This window comes from Giraffa tippelskirchi, chromosome 10 (genome assembly GCF_054371585.1).
Source record: "Giraffa tippelskirchi isolate mGirTip1 chromosome 10, T2T-mGirTip1v1.2.pri, whole genome shotgun sequence".
In the NCBI taxonomy this organism is placed as follows: Eukaryota; Metazoa; Chordata; class Mammalia; order Artiodactyla; family Giraffidae; genus Giraffa; species Giraffa tippelskirchi.
The window spans coordinates 97,111,369-97,136,795 of NC_137284.1; the positions used below are offsets into that span (position 1 = coordinate 97,111,369).

The 25,427-nt window shown below is 42.4% G+C and overlaps 2 protein-coding genes across 7 annotated transcripts in view; one reads left to right on the forward strand and one right to left on the reverse strand.

Annotated features, from left to right (window-relative positions):
* The window catches only part of WNT2 (Wnt family member 2), a 46,232-nt gene extending 42,589 nt beyond the window's left edge, over positions 1-3,643 (forward strand). The window contains exon 5 of the mRNA XM_081537881.1: positions 7-3,643. Coding sequence (XP_081394007.1) covers positions 7-236 — 230 coding nt within the window. The 3' untranslated portion in view covers positions 237-3,643. The remainder of the gene's footprint in view (positions 1-6) is intronic.
* ST7 (suppression of tumorigenicity 7) overlaps positions 1-25,427 on the reverse strand; it is a 315,966-nt gene that overhangs the window by 12,841 nt on the left and 277,698 nt on the right. For 3 of the 6 annotated variants that reach the window (XM_081537854.1, XM_081537844.1, XM_081537878.1), the window contains one exon: positions 18,951-18,996. The exons of the other annotated variants lie outside the window; for them this stretch is intronic. In XM_081537854.1, the coding sequence (XP_081393980.1) occupies positions 18,951-18,996 (46 nt within the window). The remainder of the gene's footprint in view (positions 1-18,950; positions 18,997-25,427) is intronic. 6 annotated transcript variants of the gene reach the window in all.

Here is a 25,427-nt window from a genome sequence, read left to right on the forward strand (position 1 = left end):
TTCCAGGCTCCCTGGGTACAGCGGGCCGTGTGTGTAACCTGACTTCCCGGGGCATGGACAGCTGCGAAGTCATGTGCTGTGGCAGAGGCTACGACACCTCCCACATTACCCGGAAGACCAAGTGCGAGTGTAAGTTCCACTGGTGCTGTGCCGTGCGCTGCCAGGACTGTGTGGAGGCCCTGGACGTGCACACGTGCAAGGCCCCGAAGAGCCCCGACTGGGCGGCTCCGACATGACCCCAGCGGAGGCTACCATCCATCTTCCCTCCCGCAAGGACTCCATTGGATCTGCAAGGACACTGGGCCTTTGGGTTCTCTCTGGGAGATACTTCCTGAGGCACCGAAGCCCCGTCCCCCTCCCTGGGGGCCCAGGACTGGGGCCACACGCTGCACACTAAGTCTGCGCTATTTTCTCTGACTTCTGGCATCCTGGGACATGTCTCTTCCTGGTCACAACAGGTTGTTAGAGGAGCGGAGGGGCCAGGTCACTGTTTCCACCCCCCTAGACATTTCCTCTTTCTAGAGCAGATGACCAGAGAGAAAAAGTGTCTCAAATGAGCTTCCTCTGTGTTTTTCAACAAATGTTCACAGTTAAGAAATTCTATACTTCTCTCTGGAGGGTAAAGTAAAGAAAGCAGGATCAATCCCCACTGATTTAACTTTAATTCTTGAAAAGACCAAGCAAGGCTTTTGCCTGATGAAGTGATTTTCACAGCCTGCTACCTCTGGGGTAATTGGTAATTGGCTAGAAAAAAATGGCTTTCAATAAATTTCAGGTTTCAAATGCATGTATTTCAAGGCATTTGTTGCCATATTAAAATCTGATGTGACAAGGTGGGTATGTTGTCCTTTGGTACAGTTTGGAATCTGTGCAATAGCAAAAGCCTCAGAAAGTGACTGCGTTGCATTATTGTTCACTCAATATAAAGAACCTTTTAGGGAATGAGATTTGAAGAGAATTAAAAAGGAGACTGATTCTCTGGCAGTATTCTGTAACTACAGGGTGAAGATGGAGGAAAGTAGCATAGAGAGTGGAAGGTTAGAAAACATGTCTGTACAGATAAGGGGGAAAGTGGGGAATAAAATTCCTACTTGGTGTGATGCCTGTGGCCCATGGAATTTTGTAACTGAAATGGCCTTGAGAATGAACACTTTTGAAACGACAAAACCAGGGAACCAAAATGCTGACAGAGAGGTTTCCAAAGCAAAGTCATGGCCAGACAGCTTCTACCATAAGCAGGTGCCTAAAAGTTGGCCACATACACAAGGGAGCATCAGCTAGTACCCATCTCCCTTCAAGCACACTGTTAAAGACTTGTCATATTTAATTGTGTTATTTGATGCTTATACGACGACAAGATACCCTAACCTAAAGCAAATGACACGTAACTTTGCTTATGAAGTTGGTAACTCTAGTGTATTATATGGCAAACAAATTGTAACTTGGAGAATATAGTTAAGGGACCCAGCTGTAATTATGGAAACATCAATAAGCAAATTGTGGCCAGCTTCTGCCCTAAACCAAAAAATGACATCCAGGGGAAATGGAGAGGCTGCCTGCCCTACTTTATGTATCAGATGAAAGAAAGGTGAAATACATGAAGGTACTCCTCCTGCCCTGTCCAGTTAGGTTCTAGATCTAAATGTGATCTCTTCACACAGCTATGCTGACTAACAGGATGATTCCCTTCAGGCATCTTGTGTCAAATCACTGATGCTTCTCATCCTTGGATATTTTGGCTTTCATGTTCTCGATCCTTGCTTTAGAGCAGGACATTTAGACCAAGGCTTGTAGATATCAACCTTATGGAGTGCTTTGTCATAACGATATTTGCCCCTTCAGTTTCAGTTCAGTCGCTCAGTCATGTCCGACTCTTTGAGACCCCATGAACCACAGCACACCAAGCCTCCCTGTCCATCACCAACTCCCGGAGTCTACCCAAACCCATGTCCATTAAGTTGGTAATGCCATCTAGCCATCTCATCATCTGTCGTCCCCTTCTACTCCTGCCCTCAATCTTTCACAGCATCAAGGTTTTTTCAAATGAGTCAGCTCTTTGCATCAGGTGGCCAAAGTATTGGAGTTTCAGCTTCAACATCACTCCTTCCAATGAACACCAGGACTGATCTTTAGGACGGACTGGTTGGATCTCCTTGCAGCCCAAGGGACTCTCAAGAGTCTTCTCCAACACCACAGTTCAAAAGCATCAATTCTTCTATGCTCAGCTTTCTTTATAGTCCAGCTCTCACATCCATACATGACTACTGGAAAAACCATAGCCTTTACTAGACGGACCTTTGTTGACAAAGTAATGTCTCTGCTTTTTAATATGTTGTCTAGATTGGTCATAACTTTCCTTCCAAGGAGTAAGCGTCTTTTAATTTCACGGCTGCAATCACCCTTCTCAAAAATGACAGGATTCATCTCTTTGCCCTCACTGCCAAATCCTAAAAAAGAGTGAAGTCACTCAGTCATGTCCAACTCTTTGTGACCTCATGGACTATAGCCTACCACACTCCTCTGTCCATGGGATTTTCCAGGCAAGAGTACTGGAGTGGGTTGCCATTTCCTTCTGCAGAGGATCTTCCCAACCCAGTGATCGAACCCGGGTCTCCTGCATTACAGGCAGATGCTTTACCATCTAATTTTTCCAAAGTGACTATTCCTTCTTTTTATTTCATGGATTCAGAGGGGAGGAGTGGAGTGTCATGGTGGCTGCTCTGAGTCCAGTGTGGGCCTTAGGGTCTCGTGGGAGGCCGAGCAGTGGGACTCAGTATTGGTTACACTGATGCTTATGTGGGAAGATACAGAGTCTTTCTCAGGGGCCCCAAAACCATCAGCACCTCTCTTCCTGCTGGATAAATTGTGAAGTAATAAATATATGGATATAGTTAGACATGGAAAGGATTTTGGAGGACATTTTAGCTCCCCTCAGCTTGTATCTGGAAAAACTGAGACCAAAAGATGTAAAGGGATCCACAGAAATACCAGTCATTATCCTGATGCTCCCAGAAACAGACTTAAAGTCTTCAAGAAAGTTAGGCACTTTATCTCTTAAATGAAACTAAATTTGTCTCCGAATTAACTTGGTAGATTCTAAGCAATTTTAACATCTTGAGGGGATGTTCATTGTTTGTTTATCCATGGCATGTTTAGATCTGACTTTCTTTTTATGCTGAAATGTATCCTTCATGATAACGAACAAGGGGACAAGGCATGTCCATGTTCCCTTGCTCATAAATTGCCTCTTGCTATGTAAATTGTCCTAATTTTAAGAGAGACTATGGCAACCTTCTGAAGCAGCAGTACATGAAGCCACTGTGGGGTGCAAAATAAGAGAGTGAAATATTTTTACCGGCTTTTACTTATGAAAGAGAAAAATCTCCATTCTTTGGGGGAAATTCTCCAAATTTTTTAAAAGGTGAAGATAATTTCAAACTCATTTTTTCTAGCACTTGGTAAAGGATCAATGTTTCATGACTCTAAAAGATACTAAACTCTTGATTATCCAGGCTTTTAAGGGAATATATGGCACACAGATTATCCAAAATAAAACAATGAGAGACTCCATTCAGGTCAAATCCCATTATGAATTCCCCCTCAATAAAAAATCTTTTTAGAAATGGAAGTTTTCTAAGCCCAAGATCATGCCTGTTCATTTGCTTTGTGTTACCAACTGATCTTTGTATTCTGTGAACACCCTTTGTCAAGGTGCATTCTAGTTACAGCGTCCTGGACAGTCACTCTAAAAGCATTAACACCTTGCCTTAAGAGACTAGTTAGGCACTTCCCTGGTGGCCCAGGGGCTAAGACTCTGTGCTCCCAGTGCAGGGGGCCCAGGTTTGAACTCTGGTCAGGGAACTAGATCCTACATGTCACAGCTGAAGAATTCACAGGCCACAACTAAAGATCCCGCATGCCAAAACAAAGATCCCATGTCCCACAACCTAAGGCCCAGAGTGGCTAAATAAATAAATATTACAAAAAAAAAAAAAAGAAAAGGAGAGACAAGTTTATTCCCTTAAATGGCTTAAACTCAAGCACAAGCACCCCTGGTGCCATGATCACACTTGGCTCTGGCTCTGTGCCCCTCGGGGATGGGGACCCTGACCTGTTACTGGACCACAGTTGCTTCAGGATGGGAGGAGAGGTATAAGCACCCCCAGGTGTAGAACACTGCCTATCTGCTCTGCCTTACAATGGGTGTCACTAGATTGGACACAGCATCCCAGAAGATCCACCAAAAATGGCAATTTAACCTGCACATGGCCTGATCATGGGAGCAGAAGTGAGAGAGAAAGAGCCAGCCAACTATTGCCAAGAGACCAGCTGAGTTTGGCAATGGTGGAGTGTGGCTGTTTCAGCTCTGGTGGGTAACCTCCAGCCTCCTGCTGCTGCTGCGTCCCTCTCCCCTCCCAGCACTGACTTCTAAGGCATCTGGAGGCCCTGAGCCTCAGGCCATTGCTTAGCTGTCCATACCTGGTGTCCAGCTCTGCTCCCAGCTGCCAATGTTAATTTCAAGAGATGTTCTCAATTGTCACAACCACTTGCCTTTTTATAGGAGTCATTACAAAGCTTGAAAACATCAGGTATCATATTTCTTTTTCAAAGAAGGTAGCTTTAAAGTCAGAAAAATATAACTTCACATCAGCATTTCTCGGCCTTATTAACTTATTAAAGAATCTTACACTGACTCTACAAGATCTACAGCAGGCCTCTCTCTCTTTCTGGGGCAGCCAACGTGACTGTGCAAGTGCTTGGGCTTGATGGTATCTTCAGGCCAGGATATTGTTATTACTTCTCATTTATTAAATGCTGGCCCAGGGCTGACGTCTTGCTCAGCTAAAGAACATTCATCTCCCCTCTTGCCCATTCTCAAAATAAAGGCTCAAAGAGGTATCCAATGGGCCAGAACCATTCTTTTGTCTATTTACTGTACTTCAACCTGAGTTTTCTTATCTTAAGAGCAAGAGTTGCACTGTCAACAAACAGACCTCCCAGTTCCAAAGCTGGTAAATTGCTCTTGTCAGGTCTGCACTGACTTTCTGCAACGCGGTCCACTGGTGTAAGCTGACAACTAAGGCTTGCTAATTCTAACCTCCTCCTTACCTAGGCAGAGAAAACTTTCACTCATCCATGAGAATGTTCTTTACATTTTTCCGGGGATCAGCAAAGTGACAGGTAGCTTGCAAAGCCCAACATGATCATTATTTTTCTAAATCATCATTGTTCCAGATCTAGTTTTTTTTCCCCTGATATTCACATAGATTCTTGTTTAACCAAACCTCCCACGTCCAAAAGCTAATAAAAGTGTCAGGCAGACTGTTACAAAGAACTATTGTTATTTACAAGTCTACATTTTCTGCGAAATCAAAACATATTAAAGCGAATTTTCGGTGTTGACTTTGTTATTCTAAACTCGTGATAGTCTTGGCAAACCCTCTGGTGAGAAGTTATGGAAATTATTCCCTTGTCTTTTCTTAGGATCACACTTAACAACTTGATTAACAGGTGTCTTTCAATCTGTAAAGATTTCCAAGGAAGGCATACCTTACTGATAACTAGCTTGTGAGTTCACAGGTAAGACATATTCTAGATTAAGAAATTATTCCAGGTGTTCACCTGTGTTCTCCTGGGGTTGTCATCTAAGTGCTCACCACTTCTCAGTACCAGCATGCGTTGGTAGCATTTATCAGGTCTCTCCACAGCAGCTAGACCCTGCCCCATCAACTTCTTTCTGTTATTGTTTTCTGTATCAGTGCTTGCTCTTGGCTAACATGTTTTTTGTTTTTTTTCCCTTAGCTTAATTAAAAACATACAAGATCTCTAACGACTTCACTGAAATCTGTGCATCCGGATTGTGTGTGCCACTTAACATATAAGTGGCAAAAGCTCAGAAAATGGAAATAAACTCTCCCACGGCAAGGGAAATCCGCCCCTCCCCGCATTTTCTCTTCCCTGATGAACTATGTTTTGGGGTGACCTAAGCAAGGTACTGAGTGTACTTCAAGCACCCCAAGGTGATCAGCCCCCTAGTTGGGCTTCGCCTGGTCCCTCTAGAGTTCCATCATTCCTTCTAGAAACTCCCACACTTGAACGATCTGAAGAAGAGGTGGAAACACAAAACATGTATCTGTGTGTGTTTTTCAAAGGGCATTTCCCCCAAATACTTTTTGCCCAGACACTGTCAATGAAATTCCCCTTTTATCTAAGCCTTTGTGCAAGAGGACTGTCCTGTACATTGTAGGATCTTTAGAAGCAACCATGGTTTCTAATCTCTGGATGCCAGGAGCAACTCCCCTGCTCCCCCTGTGACAACTGGCAGGCTCTCTAAACACTGTCGGATGCCCTCAGGGCTGAGGGGAGTGAGAGGTGACAGTGAAACAGTTCCCAGTTGAGAACGGAGGGTCTAGCATTTTAAGTCCTCTTATTAAAATGAAGTCACACATATTCTTGCCATGGTCAGGTAGAATATCTCCTTGGGAGTGTTAGCTTAATGGGATTAATTCTCAGTATTAATACACCAGACCAGCTGGGAAGGGAGATTTGGGAAAGAGTGTAGTCACAGCACTTCCCAACACAGAGACAGAATGAGCCAGGCTGGGACTTGTGGGTCACTTAGACCTACGCTGTTGTGTCCTGGGAGGGTGGGAAAGCACGGGGCTGCTGGGTTTCTGCCGACAGGAATCAAAGGCAGGATAAAAGGTCAGCAAGGGGAAACAATAATGTAGTTTTAGAAGCCGGAAGCAGACTTTTTCTTAGGGACTCTTCAGTTTCACAATACAGGAATAAAAAGCCCCAAAATATGATCTGGACGGTGGAGGAGTGAGAATGTTCTAGCGGTGCGTAAAATAGCTGAGTAATTTTGAGCTTCTCAGGACAGAGGGGGGTAATGTCCAACAGGGGGCATGGCAAGATGAAGAAAGTCTGACTTTCAAGCCAAGAGATAGTGAAAAATTTCAGTGGAAGGCCAGGGTGGGTATCAGCTGCAGGTCGATCACTGTACACACACAAACACACAGAACCTATTATAAAACACACAGTTGTCCCTATTACAAGTACTCTAGCCTTGTGTGGGTGATATTTTAGTGAAGTGAATGAATTCAGAAAGCTGTCCAACATTTGCCAACGAAGGTGGGAAAGGGCCAACATGTGCTGGACGTGAGGTGGGGCAGAGTGGAAGAAGAAAGATGCTAGGTACAGACAACATGAAGTATGATCCCAGCTGACTGGAGAACTTGGGTAAGATGATAATTGGCTAAAGGAAGGACATGGAAAGCCTGTTTTCTTTTACTTGACAATTTTTCATGGGTCAAACTGGATTTGCATGTAGGCTACCCAAAGAAGTAAAGAGCAGATGAGAACCACTTGGATGAACAAAAGAACTCTTCAACTGTTCCTTCATGCTAGGACCCAGTTTTAGATAATACAGCATGGGTCAAATCTGATCAACACGATCAATCTACCATTTAGAGTATTTTTGGACTCAACTTGATTTTGTAATTTCCAAGTACTGACTAACCCTGTGAAAGCCCCCGTAATTGAATCACAGGCTCTGGATTTCCCCAGGCAGTCCACACGATCCTATCTTAATAGCATTGTAGGCTTTCCTAAGTTCCATGCATGAGAGGAATCACATTACTGCCTGTAAACTCAATTCAAATGCTTCAGTGATGAAGATGCACCCAGTATCCACTGGCTGGCTTGCTCATACTGGTTACTTGGGCAGAGGCTGGGGAGTTTGGCAAACCCATCTGTAAATGTTTAGGGGCTTCATGTTACAGGTGGAGGTTGCACACCAGCCAAACCAATATCAGGAAATACAGAAAAAGAAATTTGAATTGTAGTCTCCAAAAGTCTACCCAGCCACATAAACTTTGGCATCTGCCCCTTGACCATTTTTCTCCAACAGTAATGAAGACTTCGTGAAAGGCCTTGAACTCTGAGTCGTCATTGTTGAATTGTGTTTAATCAAGACAAATATTCCCAGCCTAAGAGGACAGCTAGAAGAAAAAAGGAGTAGGGATTTAATTTTCTTATATATTGCCGTAACTATAAACAATGCCTTATCTTCTCAACAACTCTCATGAAATAATGAGCGCTCGTGTTTTTTAAAGTATTTACACTAGCCCTTAGAGATTTTATTAGAGTCATGATTCACAGATGAGAAATTTTCCTCCTCTACAGTGTTTAGTAACTGGAGTAAGAATTACTCAGTAGACTGTCTATACAGACAAATGAATCTGACTATGTCTTCTGGCTATTAACCCATCATTCACTGGTGATTTTCATTTATTAATGTTTTTCTGAGCTGACTGATTGGGTCAAGATGATCCCTCCGGTTTGAATACTGTAGACATAGAATTAAACAGTTTCTGAAAATTATGTTGCTCTATCATATGGATACAGGATTTCAGCAGAGCAGTACGAATCCTCCTAAAATTCACGGAATCACAGGATGCCACATTTGGAAGGAATGATGCACATAATTTATTCCCAACTCCTCATTTTATTCATGGGAAAACAAAAGAAGCGTCACAGCTCTGAACTGTGATGTAAGCAAGACACTGAATCATCTTCAGGGAAGAACAATTATTATTCATTCCATCAGTCTGTGTTGAGCATCTCCAATGAGTCAACCACTATGCTACAAACTGGAAACACAGCAGTGACTAAGACAGACATGCTCTTGCCCAGAGGCTTCTGGGGGGCTACATGGGACACGCGTATTTCACTTCTTACTTTACAAGTACTTTCACATGCGTGGTTGAATTTAGTCCTTTGAACCATCCTTAGATATAGATATGATTAACCTCTTTTTTTTTTTCATGTAAGTTTCAAAGAGATTTAGTAATTTGCTCAAGATCATAAAAAGGCTTATAAGAGAGAGAACTAGACTCAAAATTCATTTGCAAGTCTCACTCCAGTGATCTCTCTAGTATGCCAGTTCCTTGATTAAAACTCAAGGAGCTAGTATATATATGTTAATGCTACTTTCTCAATTTATCCTACCCGCTTCTTCCCCTGCTGTGTCCACAAGTCTCTTCTCTATGTCTGCATCTACATTTCTTCCCTGTAAACAGTTGTTGTATGGCAGAAACCACCATAATATTGTATAGCAATTATCCTCCAATTAAAAATAAATAAAATTAAAAAAAAAAACTCAAGAAGTATTCTGTCCAATGGGTTAGTGAAAACTACTTAATTGGTTCCAAGACATATTTTTCAGTGGACCTGTGAACTGCCAGAAGATTTCTGATTTCATTTATGTGCAGTTCAGTTCAGTTCAGTCGCTCAGTCGAGTCCGACTCTCTGCGACCCCATGAATTGCAGCACGCCAGACCTCCCTGTCCATCACCAACTCCCGGAGTCTACCCAAACCCATGTTCATCGAGTCAGTGATGCCATCCAACCATCTCATCCTCTGTCATCCCCTTCTCCTCCTGCTCCCAATCCTACCCAGCATTAGGGTCTTTTCCAATGAGTCAACCCTTCGCATGAGGTGGCCAAAGTATTGGAGTTTCAGCTTCAACATCAGTCCTTCCAATGAACACCCAGGATTGATCTCTTTTAGGATGGATTGATTGGATCTCCTTGCAGTCCAAGGGACTCTCAAGAGTCTTCTCCAACACCACAGTTCAAAAGCATCAATTCTGCGGCGCTCAGCTTTCTTCACCGTCCAACTCTCACATCCATACCTGACCACTGGGAAAACCATAGCCTTGACTAGACGGACTTTTGTTGGCAAAGTAATGTCTCTGCTTTTAAATATGCTATCTAGGTTGGCCATAACCTTCCTTCCAAGGAGTAAGCGTCTTAATTTCATGGCTGCAATCACCATCAGCAGTGATTCTGGAACCCAAAAAAGTAAAGTCTGACACTGTTTCCACTGTTTCCCCATCTATTTCCCATGGAGTGATGGGACCAGATGCCATGATCTTAGTTTTCTGAACATTGAGCTTTAAGCCAACTTTTTCACTCTCCTCCTTCACCTTCATCAAGAGGCTCTTCAGTTCTTCTTCACTCTCTGCCATTAAGGGTGGTGTCATCTGCATATCTGAGGTTACTGATATTTCTCCTGGCAATCTTGACTCCAGCTTGTGTTTCTTCCAGCCCAGCATTTCTCATGATGTACTCTGCATATAAGTTAAATAAGCAGGGTGACAATATACAGCCTTGACAGACTCCTTTTCCTATTTGGAACCAGTCTGTCGTTCCATGTCCAGTTCTAACTGTTGCTTCCTGACCTGTATACAGGTTTCTCAAGAGACAGGTCAGATGGTCTGGTATTCTCATCTCTTTCAGAATTTTCCACAGTTTATTGTGATCCACACAGTCAAAGGCTTTGGCATAGTCAATAAACCAGAAATAGATGTTTTTCTGGAACTCTCTTGCTTTTTCAATGATCCAGCGGATATTGGCAATTTGATCTCTGGTTCCTCTGCCTTTTCTAAAACCAGCTTGAACATCTGGAAGTTCACGGTTCACGTATTGCTGAAGCCTGGCTTGGAGAATTTTGAGCATTACTTTACTAGCATGTGAGATGAGTGCAATTGTGCGGTAGTTTGAGCATTCTTTGGCATTGCCTTTCTTTGGGATTGGAATGAAAACTGACCTTTTCCAGTCCTGTGGCCACTGCTGAGTTTTCCAGATTTGCTGGCATATCGAGTGCAGCACTTTCACAGCATCACCTTTGAGGATTTGAAATAGCTCAACTGGAATTCCATCACCTCCACTAGCTTTGTTCGTAGTGATGCTGCCTAAGGCCCACTTGACTTCACATTCCAGGATGTCTGGCTCTAGGTGAGTGATCACACCATCGTGATTATCTGGGTCATGAAGATCTTTTTTGTACAGTTCTTCTGTGTATTCTCGCCACCTCTTCTTAATATCTTCTGCTTCTGTTAGGTCCATACCATTTCTGTCCTTGATCGAGCCCATCTTTGCATGAAATGTTCCTTTGGTATCTCCAATTTTCTTGAAGCGATCTCTAGTCTTTCCCAATCTGTTGTTTTCCTCTATTTCTTTGCACTGATCACTGAGGAAGGCTTTCTTATCTCTCCTTGCTATTCTTTGGAACTCTGCATTGAGATGGGAATAGCTTTCCTTTTCTCCTTTGCTTTTCGCTTCTCTTCTCTTCTCAGCTATCTGTAAGGCCTCCTCAGACAGCCATTTTGCTTTTTTGCATTTCTTTTCCATGGGGATTTTCTTGATCCCTGTCTCCTGTACAATGTCACGAACCTCTGTCCATAGTTCATCAGGCACTCTGTCTATCAGGTCTAGTCCCTTAAATCTATTTGTCACTTCCACTGTATACTCATAAGGGATTTGATCTAGGTCATACCTGAATGGTCTAGTGGTTTTCCCTACTTTCTTCAATTTAAGTCTGAATTTGGCAATAAGCAGTTCATGATCGGAGCCACAGTCTGCTCCTGGTCTTGTTTTTGCTGACTGTATAGAGCTTCTCCATCTTTGGCTGCAAGCCAGACACAAATCATCTGTAGAGTCACATGTAAAAAAACTCTTCTAGAAAGTGACTATTAGTTATACATCTAACAAGGTACTTATATTTAAAATACAATGGTCTTGAGAGTCTTCTAGAAAATATAAGATTTCTGGTCATAGGAAGTCTATTTACCCTGTCAGGGGGAGATTGACTCCACAACTGAAGAGAGTTCAAAAATATTATGTATCAATTCAAACATGACATGGATTATGATTTATTCAAGAGTTTGCATCAAATTCCTATCTAATGCTTGATTACTCAGGTGAATTAACATGTCAATAATTTTTAAAATATTTTTCATAATAGTCTTGCCTTATTACCCTAAAATAGGGAGATGGTTAAAATTTTCTTAGCAACAGTACTCAAGAAAAAAATTTCAGAATTGTATTCAAATGTAAGACTGTATTTTAAAATATTTTAAAGGTATAAAGTGCTTATAAATATGATACTAGCATCTAGTAGCAATAATGACATTTTTACCTTGTTTAACAAGAAGTATGGGTGGTCTTTCTCTCCACAAAGCAAACTGGGAAGATTTGTATAACCCTAGAGTATTAGATAATGTTCTAGAAACAACAGATGATCTCTTCTCTACCTTCTGGTCTAGAAACAGTCCAGCAGAGCTGGGGTAGTACACATTATTGGAACTGACATCCAATTGATTTCTAATCTACAACTTACTCAGTCCAGCCTTGTGGTTGATATTATTTCTGATGGTGGCTAAATTAGCAAAAGAAATTCTCTTCAGAATGTAAGGGAACCAAGAATAAGTCTTTACATGAATATCTGAGGAGTGTAGGGGAGTAAGAGAGAATCTTTGTCCAAAGGAGAGAGGAGAGGGTGGAGAATTTTTATTACTTTAAAAGTGTATGGAATAGATTTACACTCATGTTTATTCATGATGAAAAAAACTTGTCCCTAGATATGCATTTTAATTTGTGAGAAAACTGCTAAGAAATGTGAGATCATGGAGAAGGTGGTCCTTAAAATAAATACGTAAATAAAATCTAGGGAAAGTAATCCTGCCTAGAATGTGATTCATTCTTTTGGAGCAATAAATAGAGTGAGATGATGTCCAAAAGCAATTTTCATATTTCTTGAACATGTAAGCATTTTTCCTTATACAACTACCACAGAATAAGATCCCTAGGTAGATTATATAGACAATCGTGAGGGTAACAACTCACCCCTAAATGTCATTTCCTCTCATTGTCCTAGAATGGGGCCTAAATTCTCACCCTGACCAATGCTGCCTGGGGATGAAGAAATGATCTTAGGGACTTTTCCTTTAAAATGCATGAATACTACTAAACTTTATTCCTTAATTCAACAATTATTTATTCAACAAAAATCTGGCACAATTTACCATCTACCAAATGGTATTTTCCTCAGTGTTAGAGAAACAGCATTGAAAAGGTAGGTGAAATAAATCAGATTTATCTTTCAGATATTAATAATATGGCAGATGAAATAGCCCCCAAAGAAGCCTTTTGCTACAAAATGTCTAGAAATTCAATGTAAGGTGAAATAACCATCCTCTGAAATGTGTAAGTGAATTCTCCCCACAGCCACCTCAAATACAGGAAAGTTCCAAAGGCCAAAAGTAAAGAGGAAGCTGAAAATTCAAGTTTTGGTGCCTCAGTGGAAGTTCACTGATCTCCCTCTTTATAAGATTAGTCATGGCAGTGCAGGAAACAAGGTTTGGGGCCTTCTTGAAGTGAGGAATGAGAATTAGGACACAATATCCAATCCTTCCCCACATAAAGTCAGAACCTTCAAAGTGCTATACGGTCAATAAAGGACAAATCTGACCACTAGCACAGGGAATCAACTGGGAACCTGTTTGCTAAGTATTAAGATTCATGTAGGGAAAGATAAATTAATCAATTAATTATGATTACCAGCCTCTCCTCATCTTATTTTGAAGTTAGAATTTATACAACTTATTCTAGCAATTACCTACCCAAGAAATTAACCTTAAAAAAATTCTAGATTGAGGTGCCTAGAGATGCAAGAACAAAACCTCTCAGCAGGTCACATTTTCCACCAGGCTTGCAGAGGATTCTCCCAGGTAAAACTTTCCCAAACTTGAGTTTATAATTTAAATTACAAAACATGTCATAAAATAAGCCTCCAAGATTGAGAGTCACAGAAAAAATAAACCATGGACTCAGATACTCAAGAATGTCTACAAATCTGTGTAGAGATGATAAAAGAAAATTCAAAATGAATAATAAACATTAATAAGGTACGTAATACTTAAAGGAAAAAGATAAAGCTAAAAGATAATTGAAAAGAATTTAAAAAACATCTAGAAACTAAAATATCACCACTGACATTAAAAACGAAGTGATTTTCTACCTGTGGCCAAGCTGAGAGGACATTGTTACAGTCTTCCTTCTACTACCATAATGTCTAATTGAGTCTCCCAAAGAGCCACATAAACTCTTGGTTAAAGGTATGAACTTCAAAAAAGACAAAAAAAAAAAAAAAACAACCAGTGAGAGACTGAGGAGCCATGGGGAACACCCACAGATTGGGTGGTAATGGAAGATCCAGACACCAAGCACTCCACAAGCTTTGAGTTCTGACATATGCCACTGTGGTGTAAGCAGATGCATCATGAATTCTAGGCCACACAGGTGGATGGAAGAGCTGCGAACCAAAGAAGGTTTTCAGAGAAGGTTTTCAAAGATTAGGTGCCCAGTTACCTATGAAAAAGACCTTTATCAGTAGCAATGAAGACAAGACTGAAGAACATCATGTAAGAGATTAATGTATAGGAAGAATGAAATGATTGAAATCATTACTAGGGAAATGACAAAAAGACACCCTTTGTGTTTGTAACCTTCAGTGACCACAACTCCATGGATAAGGCTGTCATTTGGAAATGCAACCTTTTGAATAGCCATGACTGTGAAATAGGACAGCCCTGGGTAAGCAAGAGATGGACAGTTCCTCATCCAATGCAAAATGGTTCAGAAGATTTTAGCAGTGGTTGAAGAGGTTGTTTTCGAGGGAATAGCAATTTTGATCATGGAGGAAACTTCAGTGTTGTGATGGCTTTGCCAGCAGCCACGTTGGTGGTGAACTTGATGGCAACAGTGGGTTTGGTAATAATGGAAGTAGTTTTGGTGGTGATGAAAGCTACGATGACTTTGACAGTTATACAATAAACCTTCAAATTCTAGAACCACAAAGGAAGGAAACCTGGGAGGTAGAAGCTCTGTTTCTTATAATAGTAGAGGCCAATATTTAGCCAAGCCACAAAACTAAGATGGTTATGGGAGTTCTAGCAACACAGTTAGTTATGGTAAGAGGAGATTTTTATTATTGTCAAGGAAAAAAAACTTAGCAGAAAAGGACAGCTATAGAAATGACAGAAAAGCTACAGGTTACAATAGGTTTGTATACTCAGTTAATCACAGAGGCAGGCCCTAACTGTTAGGACCAGACATGGAACAATGGACTGGTTCCAAATTGGGAAAGGAGTACATCAAGGCTGTATACTGTTACCTTGCTTATTGAATTTATATGCAGAGTACATCGTGTAAAATGCCAGACTGGATGAAGCACAAGCTGAAATCAAGATTGCAGGGAGATACATCAATATTCTCAGATATGCAGATGACACCACCCTTATGGCAGAAAGTGAAGAGGAACTAAAGAGCCTCTTGATGAAAGTGAAAGAGGAGAGTGGAAAAAGTTGGCTTAAAACTCAACATTCAAAAAACTAACATCTTGACATCTGGTCCCATCGCTTCATGGCAAATAGATGGGGAAACAATGGAAACAGTGACAGACTTTATATTCTTGGGCTCCAAAATCACTGCAGATGGTAACTGCAGCCATGAAATTAAAAGACGCTTGTTCCTTGGAAGAAAAGCTATGATCAACCTAGACAGCATATTAAAAAGTAGAGACATTACTATACGGACAAAGTGAAAGTAAAGTGAAAGTGAAAGAGTTGGACCATAAAGAAAGATGAGTGCTGAAGAATTGATGCTTTTGAACTGTGGTGTTGGAGAAGGAGAGTCCCTTGGACTGCAAGGAGATCAAATCAGTCAATCCTAGAGGAAATCAACCCTGAATATTCACGGGAAGGACTGATGCTGAAGCTGAAGCTCCAATACTTTGGCCACCTGATGCGAAGAGCTGACTCACTGGAAAAGACCCTGATGCTGGGAAAGATTGAAGGCAGGAGGAGAAGGGGATGACAGAAGATGAGATGGTTGGATGGCATCACCGACATGATGGACATGAGTTTGATCATGCTCCAGGAGCTTGTGATAGACAGGGAAGCCTGGCATGCTGCAGCCCATGGGGTCACAAGAGTCAGACATGGCTGAGCGACTGAACTGAAGTATAAGAACAGAAAATCATTAACTACCCGTTAAATACTTTCTAAATGCTTCTAAAATTTTTCAACAAAGCTCTGATTTTTATACAGTAATTTCTATAGCTTCCTATTCATTGTGTGGCTCAGGAGGTGTCTTCAAGTAAATCTTTAGGTTTATAAATACACTGATCTACTCATGAAAGCAGCAGAAATTCACACTCACATTAATTTCCTGTAGATAATCAAAAAGATCCCAAATGCCTAATGGTCCCTGAGAGCTGGTTGTCTTTTGACATATTAATATTAGCATGTAACTGAGAATCGTATTCCCCTTACTCTTTATCCCTTTCTCATCACAGATGAATAACTGGAGCTTGAAAGCTAGTGTTACTCTTATAATCCTCCTACCTAACTTTACATATTTCCCCCCAATTTATTGCTTATTCATCTACGTATCCAAATTAGCAGAAATTCAGGATCTTTCTCTTGAAATTCCCATTTCAAATTGTCCAAGAATCCCAATGACTCACTAAGCCCATATGGTTCAATACTTTTAAAGCAGCATAACTGGAAAGTCTCTTTGGTCTTGGCATCATTGTTTCTGTGACTTTTTCAGTTAAGGTGCTGTCACTGATCACTAAACCTGAAAAGTGAAAGGACTCTGTCTAGCTCAAGGGTCAGGTGACACTCTTGCTGGACCAGATCCTGGCACAACCCAAAGTTCACACTTGGGTTTCAAGGGTATCACTCTCTTCATTTTCACCCACATGGTCAGTCATTGCCCTCAAAGGCAACGGTATGTCGGTTCCGAAGTTCTTCAGCCTCATCTACATGTTTTGCTGGAACCCTTGTTTGAGCCTGCATCATCTCATAAGGAATTCCCCTTTGGGCTCTTGAAGTTTTATCATGCCAGCAGATGCCACACTCTTAGAAACATTTCTTTAATTTCAGCTCTCAGAAAGAAGAGCATGGGGTCCGGCATTCCTTACCTACCAGAAGCCTCTAGGGCTCTTTTTGCAAACTGATAAGCCACAGGGATTTTTTTAAAGATTCTGGTACATCCTCCCTCTAGGGTGAGCAGAGTCCAGTGCCTTCGCATTAGCTTAACTGAGACTGGGTACACAAAGACTTCCTCTTATAATGAAATTCTGCTCCAGACTGATTTGCATTTACAGTTCTATACATAGTAGTTACAGTACTCAGATACATGAGCTTAAAAAGCCAATCTAGTCATCTCAAACTACTATTCATATATATGTAAAATATATAATCAACAGGGACCTACTGTATAGCACAGGGAACACTACTCAATAATCTGTAATAACATATATAGGAAAAGAATCTGAAGAAGAATAAATATATGTATGTGTATAACTAAATCACTTTGCTGTACTCCTGAAACTAACACAATATTGTAAATCAACTATACTCCAATGTAAAGTAAAAATAAAAAAATATAAATAACAGTGAAACAAAAATGGCAACAAAAAGTTAATTTGTGCTCTCTGCTTTCAGGTAAGGTGCAGAAGCCCGGAGCAGGCCAAGCCTCCTACGGTGACAGCTCACAGTTTTCAGGTGCAAATGGCCCTTTTTAAACACACAGCAACCACCCTTTAAGGGCTCAGGAAAGAGGCAGCAGTCTGCTTCCACACTAGAGGAGCTGTGTTGAACCGTGTGAGCAGAGGTCTACCATCTTCATACACTTAGCAGGGAATTTCAAGGGTAGTTTATATTACACTGCAGTACCCACTCTCCGGGTGGACTGGAGCTCTACTCAGTTTGGATCCCTTAAATGCAGTATGCTGCCCTTCTAAGAATGCCAGTAGTACATAATACCTATCCTCTCGAGAGCCCCACTGTACCCACATAAAATTAGAAAGAGTGACAGGTTCCTGCTCTCATCTAAGTCCAGTGGGAAACTTAAATAAGTTTTAATTGGTTGAGGCTGTGAAAATCCAAAATGCCTACTGAGCTGTGTCTCTACTAGCAAGCAGAGATCTTTTCCTCTCTGGACTCTTCTTGCAAGGTGCTCACCACCCTCCTGAATGGGGCAAACCAGTTCCAGCTGAGTTTTCTGGTGGGTTCAACACCTGAGCCTGAGGTTTGCATTAGTAAACACTCTGGGGTCAACAAAGAATGCACAGGAGGGAGCCCTCAGATAGTAGATAACCAGAGACGATGATACAAAAACAAAACAAAAACAGTACCAGTTTTTGTACCAGGTGCTGGCCACACCCTCCATCTCACTTCCTAAACCTCCACCTCTTGGGGCCCCACCCCAAACAGGTCTTAGCCTCAGCAAAAAAATAATATCAGGTCCAAGATGAATAAAATCAGACACTCTGAAAATGAGTCTAGGTGTTGGTATTTCTTAAAAGCTCAGGTGATTATGATGAACACTGAAGTCAGAGAACCAGGGCTATCCATTATCCCAATAAATGCTTCTAGTCACACTGTGAAATAACTCTGATAAAGTAAAATACATAGCAAATAACAACAGATTGAGAGTAGAATCCAGTTCTTCATCTCTAATCTCACATTTTCCCTGATTACAGAGTACGTAGCTACCGTTAATCTAAATTAGCAACTTTATTGATGATAACCAGGGCGAGACAGCAAAGTCCGGGACTCTTCTGCTCTACATACTGTCATGGAGGTCTATTGTCATGGAGGACTAGGAGGAGTGAGGCAGGCAAAGGTCATATTCTAAAAGAAAAAATTCCAGAATTCACAGAATTTCTATTTCTGAAAGCAGTGTCACTCTTCTGTTAGTTTCCTAGATCCCCCAACTTAAGAATTTTGAGTTCTATTTTCATACAGTATCTATGTCTATCCATTCTTGTTCATTCTTTCTTCCAAAAAAATCTCTCTACTTTCCTTTCTTTCTCGCTGCTGCCACCCAAACCAAAATTAGCACAATTAATTCACGATGAGGCTTGCTGGCACCAGACTCCTCTCTCGTCAACCCATCTTGCACACTCTGTCCAAATAAAACTCTCTAAAACATGTGTCCGCCATTTTAAGGCCATTTTCCAAATTTTTCATTGGTCTCATCGCCTAAAAGGCCCAAATCCCCTACCCCTCCACAAATGAGCCAGAACTCACCTTTCCAAATGTATCCACCAAGCACCTTTTCAGCAAACAATGGATCCTGTGAAGGGAAGAGCTTTGCAATCAGTCTTGTCCAGATCCCCATTCTGCCCCTCACGCGCACGGGGTGTTATTTAACCTCTCTGACTTCAATTCTTCCTTGGTCACAGGTGAATAACAATGCTGACCATGTCATAAGATGCCTGAGAGGATTTATGACCAAGTGGGGTAAAACGATAGAAAGTGGATGCATGCTTGTACACGGTAGACATGATTACTACTTTGTGTCAACTACATCCCTTGATTGAGCTGCCCCTCTAGGACTGGTTACTAGACAGTTATTTCTCAGCTCCAAGCCCACCCTCCTGGCTGGGGCACATGACTGAGGCTGCAAACTACATTTCTGCTTTGCCAGCTGCTCCTTGCTAGGCTCTTCCAGAAGGAGGCGCTAGAGGGAGACTGTGCCTTTCTGTGGGATATTCCTGTGGGTGTTATTCCAGCAGTTCTTCCTGAAGCAGCAGCTATTTCCAGTTTGCAGGTTTTCCCACACTCCAGAACCAGCCTTGCTGTGACCCTGAGCGACACCAGCCCCATCTGGGCAGGAGCCCTGCTTCAGCTCCAGGACCTCTTCTCCAAGTTTCTAGTGATCCCAACCTTTTCCCTTTGTTCCTCTACCCCTAGCTGCTTCCTGCACTTCCTGTCTCTGTAATACCTCAGAATTTCCCTTATGTTCTCCAGGACCCACTTAGGAATTCTCTCTATTAAATTGCCTGTTAATACAACTGGGGTGGTGTGTGTTTCCTGACTGGTGTGGCTGATAGCCTTCCCGACACTTCCCCTCTTCCCAGTTGAATATACACACCTCACTGCCAGAAGCTGCATGGCCAGCCCATCCCATGAACTCTTACAGACCCCTAGACCCGCCACAGATGAGAACTGGAATGAGACCCAGAACTGGATGAGACCCGCCACAGATGATGACCTTGGAAATGAATTTCTGGTGTGACCTTCCTATCTTGCAGTCAGAGAAGCTGGGGTTCAAAACGAAAGGCACAGCCTCCACCTGGCTCTCTCCTGTGCCTTCCACAAGGAGCCGCCCGCCTGGACTGTTCACTTCGCACTCAGTCCCTAGAGGCCCTGCAGCATCTCCCTCATTACTTCTTGAGTACACCATTTAACAGAGACCATTTAACTTAGCTTTAGGCATCCTTAAAGAGCAACACTCCTGTGTGAGTCACTGGACAACGAATACTACTTGGTTGTGTATTTAGACACTGTGTATGTGTGTGGACACCTTAGGAGGACTCCAAATAAAGTTTGGTGAATAAATTATATAATTAAGCCAGAATTTTGAGCATATAGAAAGGATGTCCATACCTGTCATATTTTCTAGATAATAGCTAGCAGGGACCAACATCTGAACCTAATACCATCTGAGAGGAGTAGTTTTATGGCCTTTACACATGCTGAAAGGTCTTCTGAGTTGTCTGCTCCTTAGATGCAGCAAAACAGAAGCTTTAATAGAATTTTATAAGAATGCAGATCCTACTCATTAGAAAATTAATGTAAATTCACAGCACAGTTTTATCACGTGATGGAACTTAATACTAAAAGTTAAAAATAGTCTTAAATGGGACAAACATTTTAAAGACATAGTCTAGTTTTCAAATTTTCTTCCATAAATTTGGCTATACTAAAATAACTTCAAGTACCCTCCTAGAGTTGGTATAGAATCTGCCTGCAATGCAGGAGACCCGGGTTTGATTCCTGGGTTGGGAAGATCCCCTGGAGAAGGAAAGGGCAACCCACTCCAGTATTCTTGCCTGGAGAATCCCCTGGACAGAGGAGCCTGGCTGGCTATGGTCCATGGGGTCATAAGAATTGGACATGACTTAGCAACTAAACCACCACCACCCTCCTACACTGTTGTTGGAAATGCAAATTGGTACAGCCACTATGCAGAACAGTATGGAAGTTCCTTCAGTTCGGTTCAGTTCAGTTGTCGCTCAGTCGTGTCTGACTCTTTGAGACCCCATGAGCTGCAGCACGCCAGGCATCCCTGTCCAACATCAAACCCCAGAGCCCACCCAAACTCATGTCCACTGAGTCAGTGATGCCATCCAGCCATCTCATCCTCTGTTGTCCCCTTCTCCTCCTGCCCTCAATCTTTCGCAGCATCAAGGTCTTTTCAAATGAGTCAGCTCTTCGCATCAGGTGGCCAAAGTATTGGAGTTTCAGCTTCAACATCAGTCCTTTCAATGAACACCCAGGACTGATCTCCTTTAGGATGGACTGGTTGGATCTCCTTGAAGTCCAAGGGACTCTCAAGAGTCTTTTCCAACACCACAGTTCAAAAGCATCAATTCTTTGGCGCTCAGCTTTCTTCACTGTCCAACTCTCACATCCATACATGACCACTGGAAAAACCATAGCCTTGACTAGACACACCTTTGTTGGCAAAGTAATGTTTCTGTTTTTTAATATGCTATCTAGGTTGGTCATAACCTTCCTTCCAAGGAGTAAGTGTCTTTTAATTTCATGGTTGCAATCACTATCTGCAGTGATTTTGGAGCCCCCAAAATAAAGTCTGACACTGTTTCCACTGTTTTCCCATCTATTTCCCATGAAGTGATGGGACCGGACGCCATGATCTTAGTTTTCTGAATGTTGAGCTTTAAGCTAACTTTTTCACTCTCCTCTTTCAATTTCATCAAAAGGCTTTTTAGTTTTTCTTCACTTTCTGCCATAAGGGTGGTGTCATCTGCATATCTGAGGTTATTGATATTTCTCCCGGCAATCTTGAGTCCAGCTTGTGCTTCCTCCAGCCCAGCTTTTCTCATGACGTACTCTGCATATAAGTTAAATAAGCAGGGTGACAATATACAGCCTTGATGTACTCCTTTTCTTATTTGGAACCAGTCTGTTGTTCCATGTCCAGTTTTAACTATTGCTTCCTGACCTGCATACAGATTTCTCAAGAGGTAGGTCAGGTGGTCTGGTATTCCCATCTCTTTCAGAATTTTCAGGGAGGTTACATTTATTTTTAAGGTCACACAGCCAGTGAGGGCAAGAACCAGAATGTGAATGTGGGTCCGGTTTACTCCAAAGCTCAGTCTCTTTTCCCCAGACCAGTTGTTCCCAATCTTCACTGCACATGGAAATCACCTTGGAGAATCTTTAAAAATTACTGATCCACCCAGACATTCTGATTGAATTGATGTGGAGTGTGACCCAGGCTTTGGGATGTGTTGATTTATTTGTTAAGCTGTCCAGTGATTCCAACGTGCCGCATTATTTGGAAATGACTGTGCTAGGCCATTTGGTACTCCCCCCAGCATTAAGCAGATAGTGTGTTTAATACATGTTTGCACTCAATCTTGTCTCCATGTGCTTTTCTGGTCCACTGGACACTTCATCCCTAAATTCTAAGGTTGGCACAAACTCGAAAGCAAAAACAAGCAGAGAAAGAAATCAATTATCTGGTCAATATGAGCCCCATATTCACTTCCATTGAAATTTCCCAAAATAATATAAAGAAGTTAGGAAGCACAGGCCAAAGTTAAGTTTTCACAAATTGATCCTCAGTTGCCTTTCTTTGGCGAGAGATGCCTGCCTCCATGCTACCCTCCCTCCTCTCCTCTTTTTCATCACTCTAGCAGTAGCCGCATCTTGACACATTTCGCCTTTACAGACTGATCCCAAGGCAGAGCCTTTCTTCGTGGGAAGAGAAGCTGAGGCTCTGCAGGGGAAGCATACATAGTAGGTGTGGACCATGGCAACGATCAGTCACATCCCCCGAGTCCTCGAGGTTGTTCCGTGGCAGGCTGTCACAGCTACACACTGTATCAGAGATTGCCAGAAAAAAAATCCTCACTGGGTCACTCATGCTGCATTCACTTTCCCCTTTTTATAATTTCAGGCTATTTTATTTATTAATTTTTTAAACTTTTTATTTTGTGTTGGAGAATAGCCCATTAGCAAACAATGTTGTGACAGGGATTGAGGGCACAGAGGGTGTGGGGAGAGCCCTGAAGGCCCTTCCAGGGAGTCTGAACCTTTCTTTGCATACATGGAGGAATCAGTGCTATCTCTGTGGTGGAAATGGTCTGATATAACCTAATATTCATTGGAAGAACTGATGCTGAAGCTCCCATACTTTGGCCACCTGATGCGAAAAGTGACTCACTGGAAAAGACCCTGATGTTGGGAAAGACTGAGGACAAAAGGAGAGGGGTTGGCAGAGGGTGAGATGGTTATATAGCATCACCAACTCAGTGGACATGAATCTGAGAAAACTCTGGGAGATAGTGTAGGACAGGGAAGCCTGGCATCCATGAAGTCACAAAGAGTTGGACATGACTTAATGACTGAATACACACACACACACACACACACAACCTGTGTTTCAAGCTTGAGAAGACAGAAGTTTGGAGACAGGCAAATCAGGCAAGGGTAATAGCAATTGATTGAAGGCAGAGGTGTAGGCCCACCATTGCAGAATGGACCCAAAACCGTTAGGCCACCTGGCAGGATGAGCTATTGGTTAACTGTGGGAATTCACCTGCTAGGGTTTCCATGTGTGTGGCTGGTTGGTGGTGTCATTTACACAAGATGGGGGATTTTTAGGGTAAAGATGGTAAGTACTGTTTAAGATCTGCCAGGTTTGAAGTGACAAGTGCTACTGGTAGTTGGAAATGTAGGTCAGGAGCTCAGAAGAGATGGGGTGGAGTAGTGGCGGGTGGATAGAGTGGGCAGCACATGGGTGAAGCTATGCAAAAGAATAAGATGGCCCAGAAGCGAAGCAAGAAGGCCCTCCAGGACAAGATGAAACCTTGGGGAGAGGCACGTATTTATAGAGTGGAAAGGAAAACAGATCAGAGAGCCTCAAGGAGAAGCTGGAGAAGTGTCTTAAAGGTTCAGAGGAGGAGAGTTCCTGGGGCTCTGTGGTCACACGGGAATTGGGAATTTGGCTGTCACTGTTTCCTTTTTGACAGAGCAGATTCTGACAGAGCAAAGTTTGGAGGGTTGAAGAAAGAAGAAGTGAAGGGAAATCAGGGACAGAGCACTGAGTATGAATCTAAAGAAGGGGTGGGAAAATACTGAATGACAGCTTCAGGAAGAAGCAAGAATGAAGAATGGCTGGTTTCTATAAAAATACTCAATTATTCGTTCAGGTCAATGAAAAGGTGACCTGAAACAGAGACAGTAGAGGAAGAGAGGAAAACTGATATGGGCTGTTCTAGGGGAGAGTCAGAGGCTGGCTGAGAAGGAGGATCTAGACTGGGGAGAAGAAAACAGAGGTTAGGAGTTCATCAAGAATTAATACAATATTAAACGGTGTTGGGGGCCCACCTGGGATGAGAGAGAAAATGAAAGAGACTGGGAGGGAGGAAGGGTAGGAGGGAGGGAGGGAAAAAGGGAGAGGGAGAGAGCATATATTTGCATGAAGAGAGCTTGAGCCACAAGAGCAAGTGCTGTGATAAGCCAAGAAGCACAAGGTGAACACAGTGGAGATGAGAGCGCGAGGGAGGCTGTGGTGCTACAACATGCAGGTTGTCATGGTCAAGCCCGGGGCTGGCTGAACTGGGAAGGAAACCTGAAGGGAGCTGGGAGCCTATGAGATTAGGTAGGGAAAAAGACAAAGGGTCTTGATGAATCCTAAGGGCAGGCTTACTGGGAGAAACTAAAGGGAAAAAATAAGAGCCTAGGAAATTGTCTTCATGGAAAGAAAAGCAAGACATACAGGTTTTGGAAATGATGCAGTTATAAAAGGATGAGTCTATGATTTGGCTTTGGGAGTGCAGTTCAAAAACCAAAACAAAGTGAGGTTATGACTGGGAAAATATTTCCTAGCCTATAAAATACTAATCACTTTTTATGTATTGTTTTCATTATTTTTGGAGTGGATAGGGCGAGGAACTGCAGAGCTGACCTGTTGCATCAATCGTCTACGTAGACATGGAAGTTGCCCAGGATGATGGCAAGGAAAGGAAGGGCAGGGGATATTTCTATCTACATTTATTAGGGAACATGGAACAGTGTCCAGGGGCTTCCCTGGTGGCTCAGTTGATAAAGAATCTGCCTGCAATGCAGGAGACCCACATTTGATCCCTGGGTCGGGAAGATCCCCTGGAGAAGGAAATGGCAACCCACTCCAGTATTCTTACCTGGAGAATCCCATGGACAGAGGAGCCTGGTGAGCCATAGTTCATGGGGTCATGAGAGTCGGACATGACTTAGTGACTAAACCACCAAAGTGTCCAGATATCAATGGATGACAGGAAAGAAGACAGTACATCCTTGTCTGGACATGGACCTAAAAGGAAGGATGACCTTGTTTGTTTAACAAAAGTGTTGCAGAAATATCTGGGAAACAGCACTGTGAGGTAAGAGGAGTAGAATCCTTCTCCCAAGGTTGATATTATAGATACATCTCGACTTGACCCCTCTGTCTCCACTGGATAGATCTTGAAGGCAAAACCCTCAACAAGA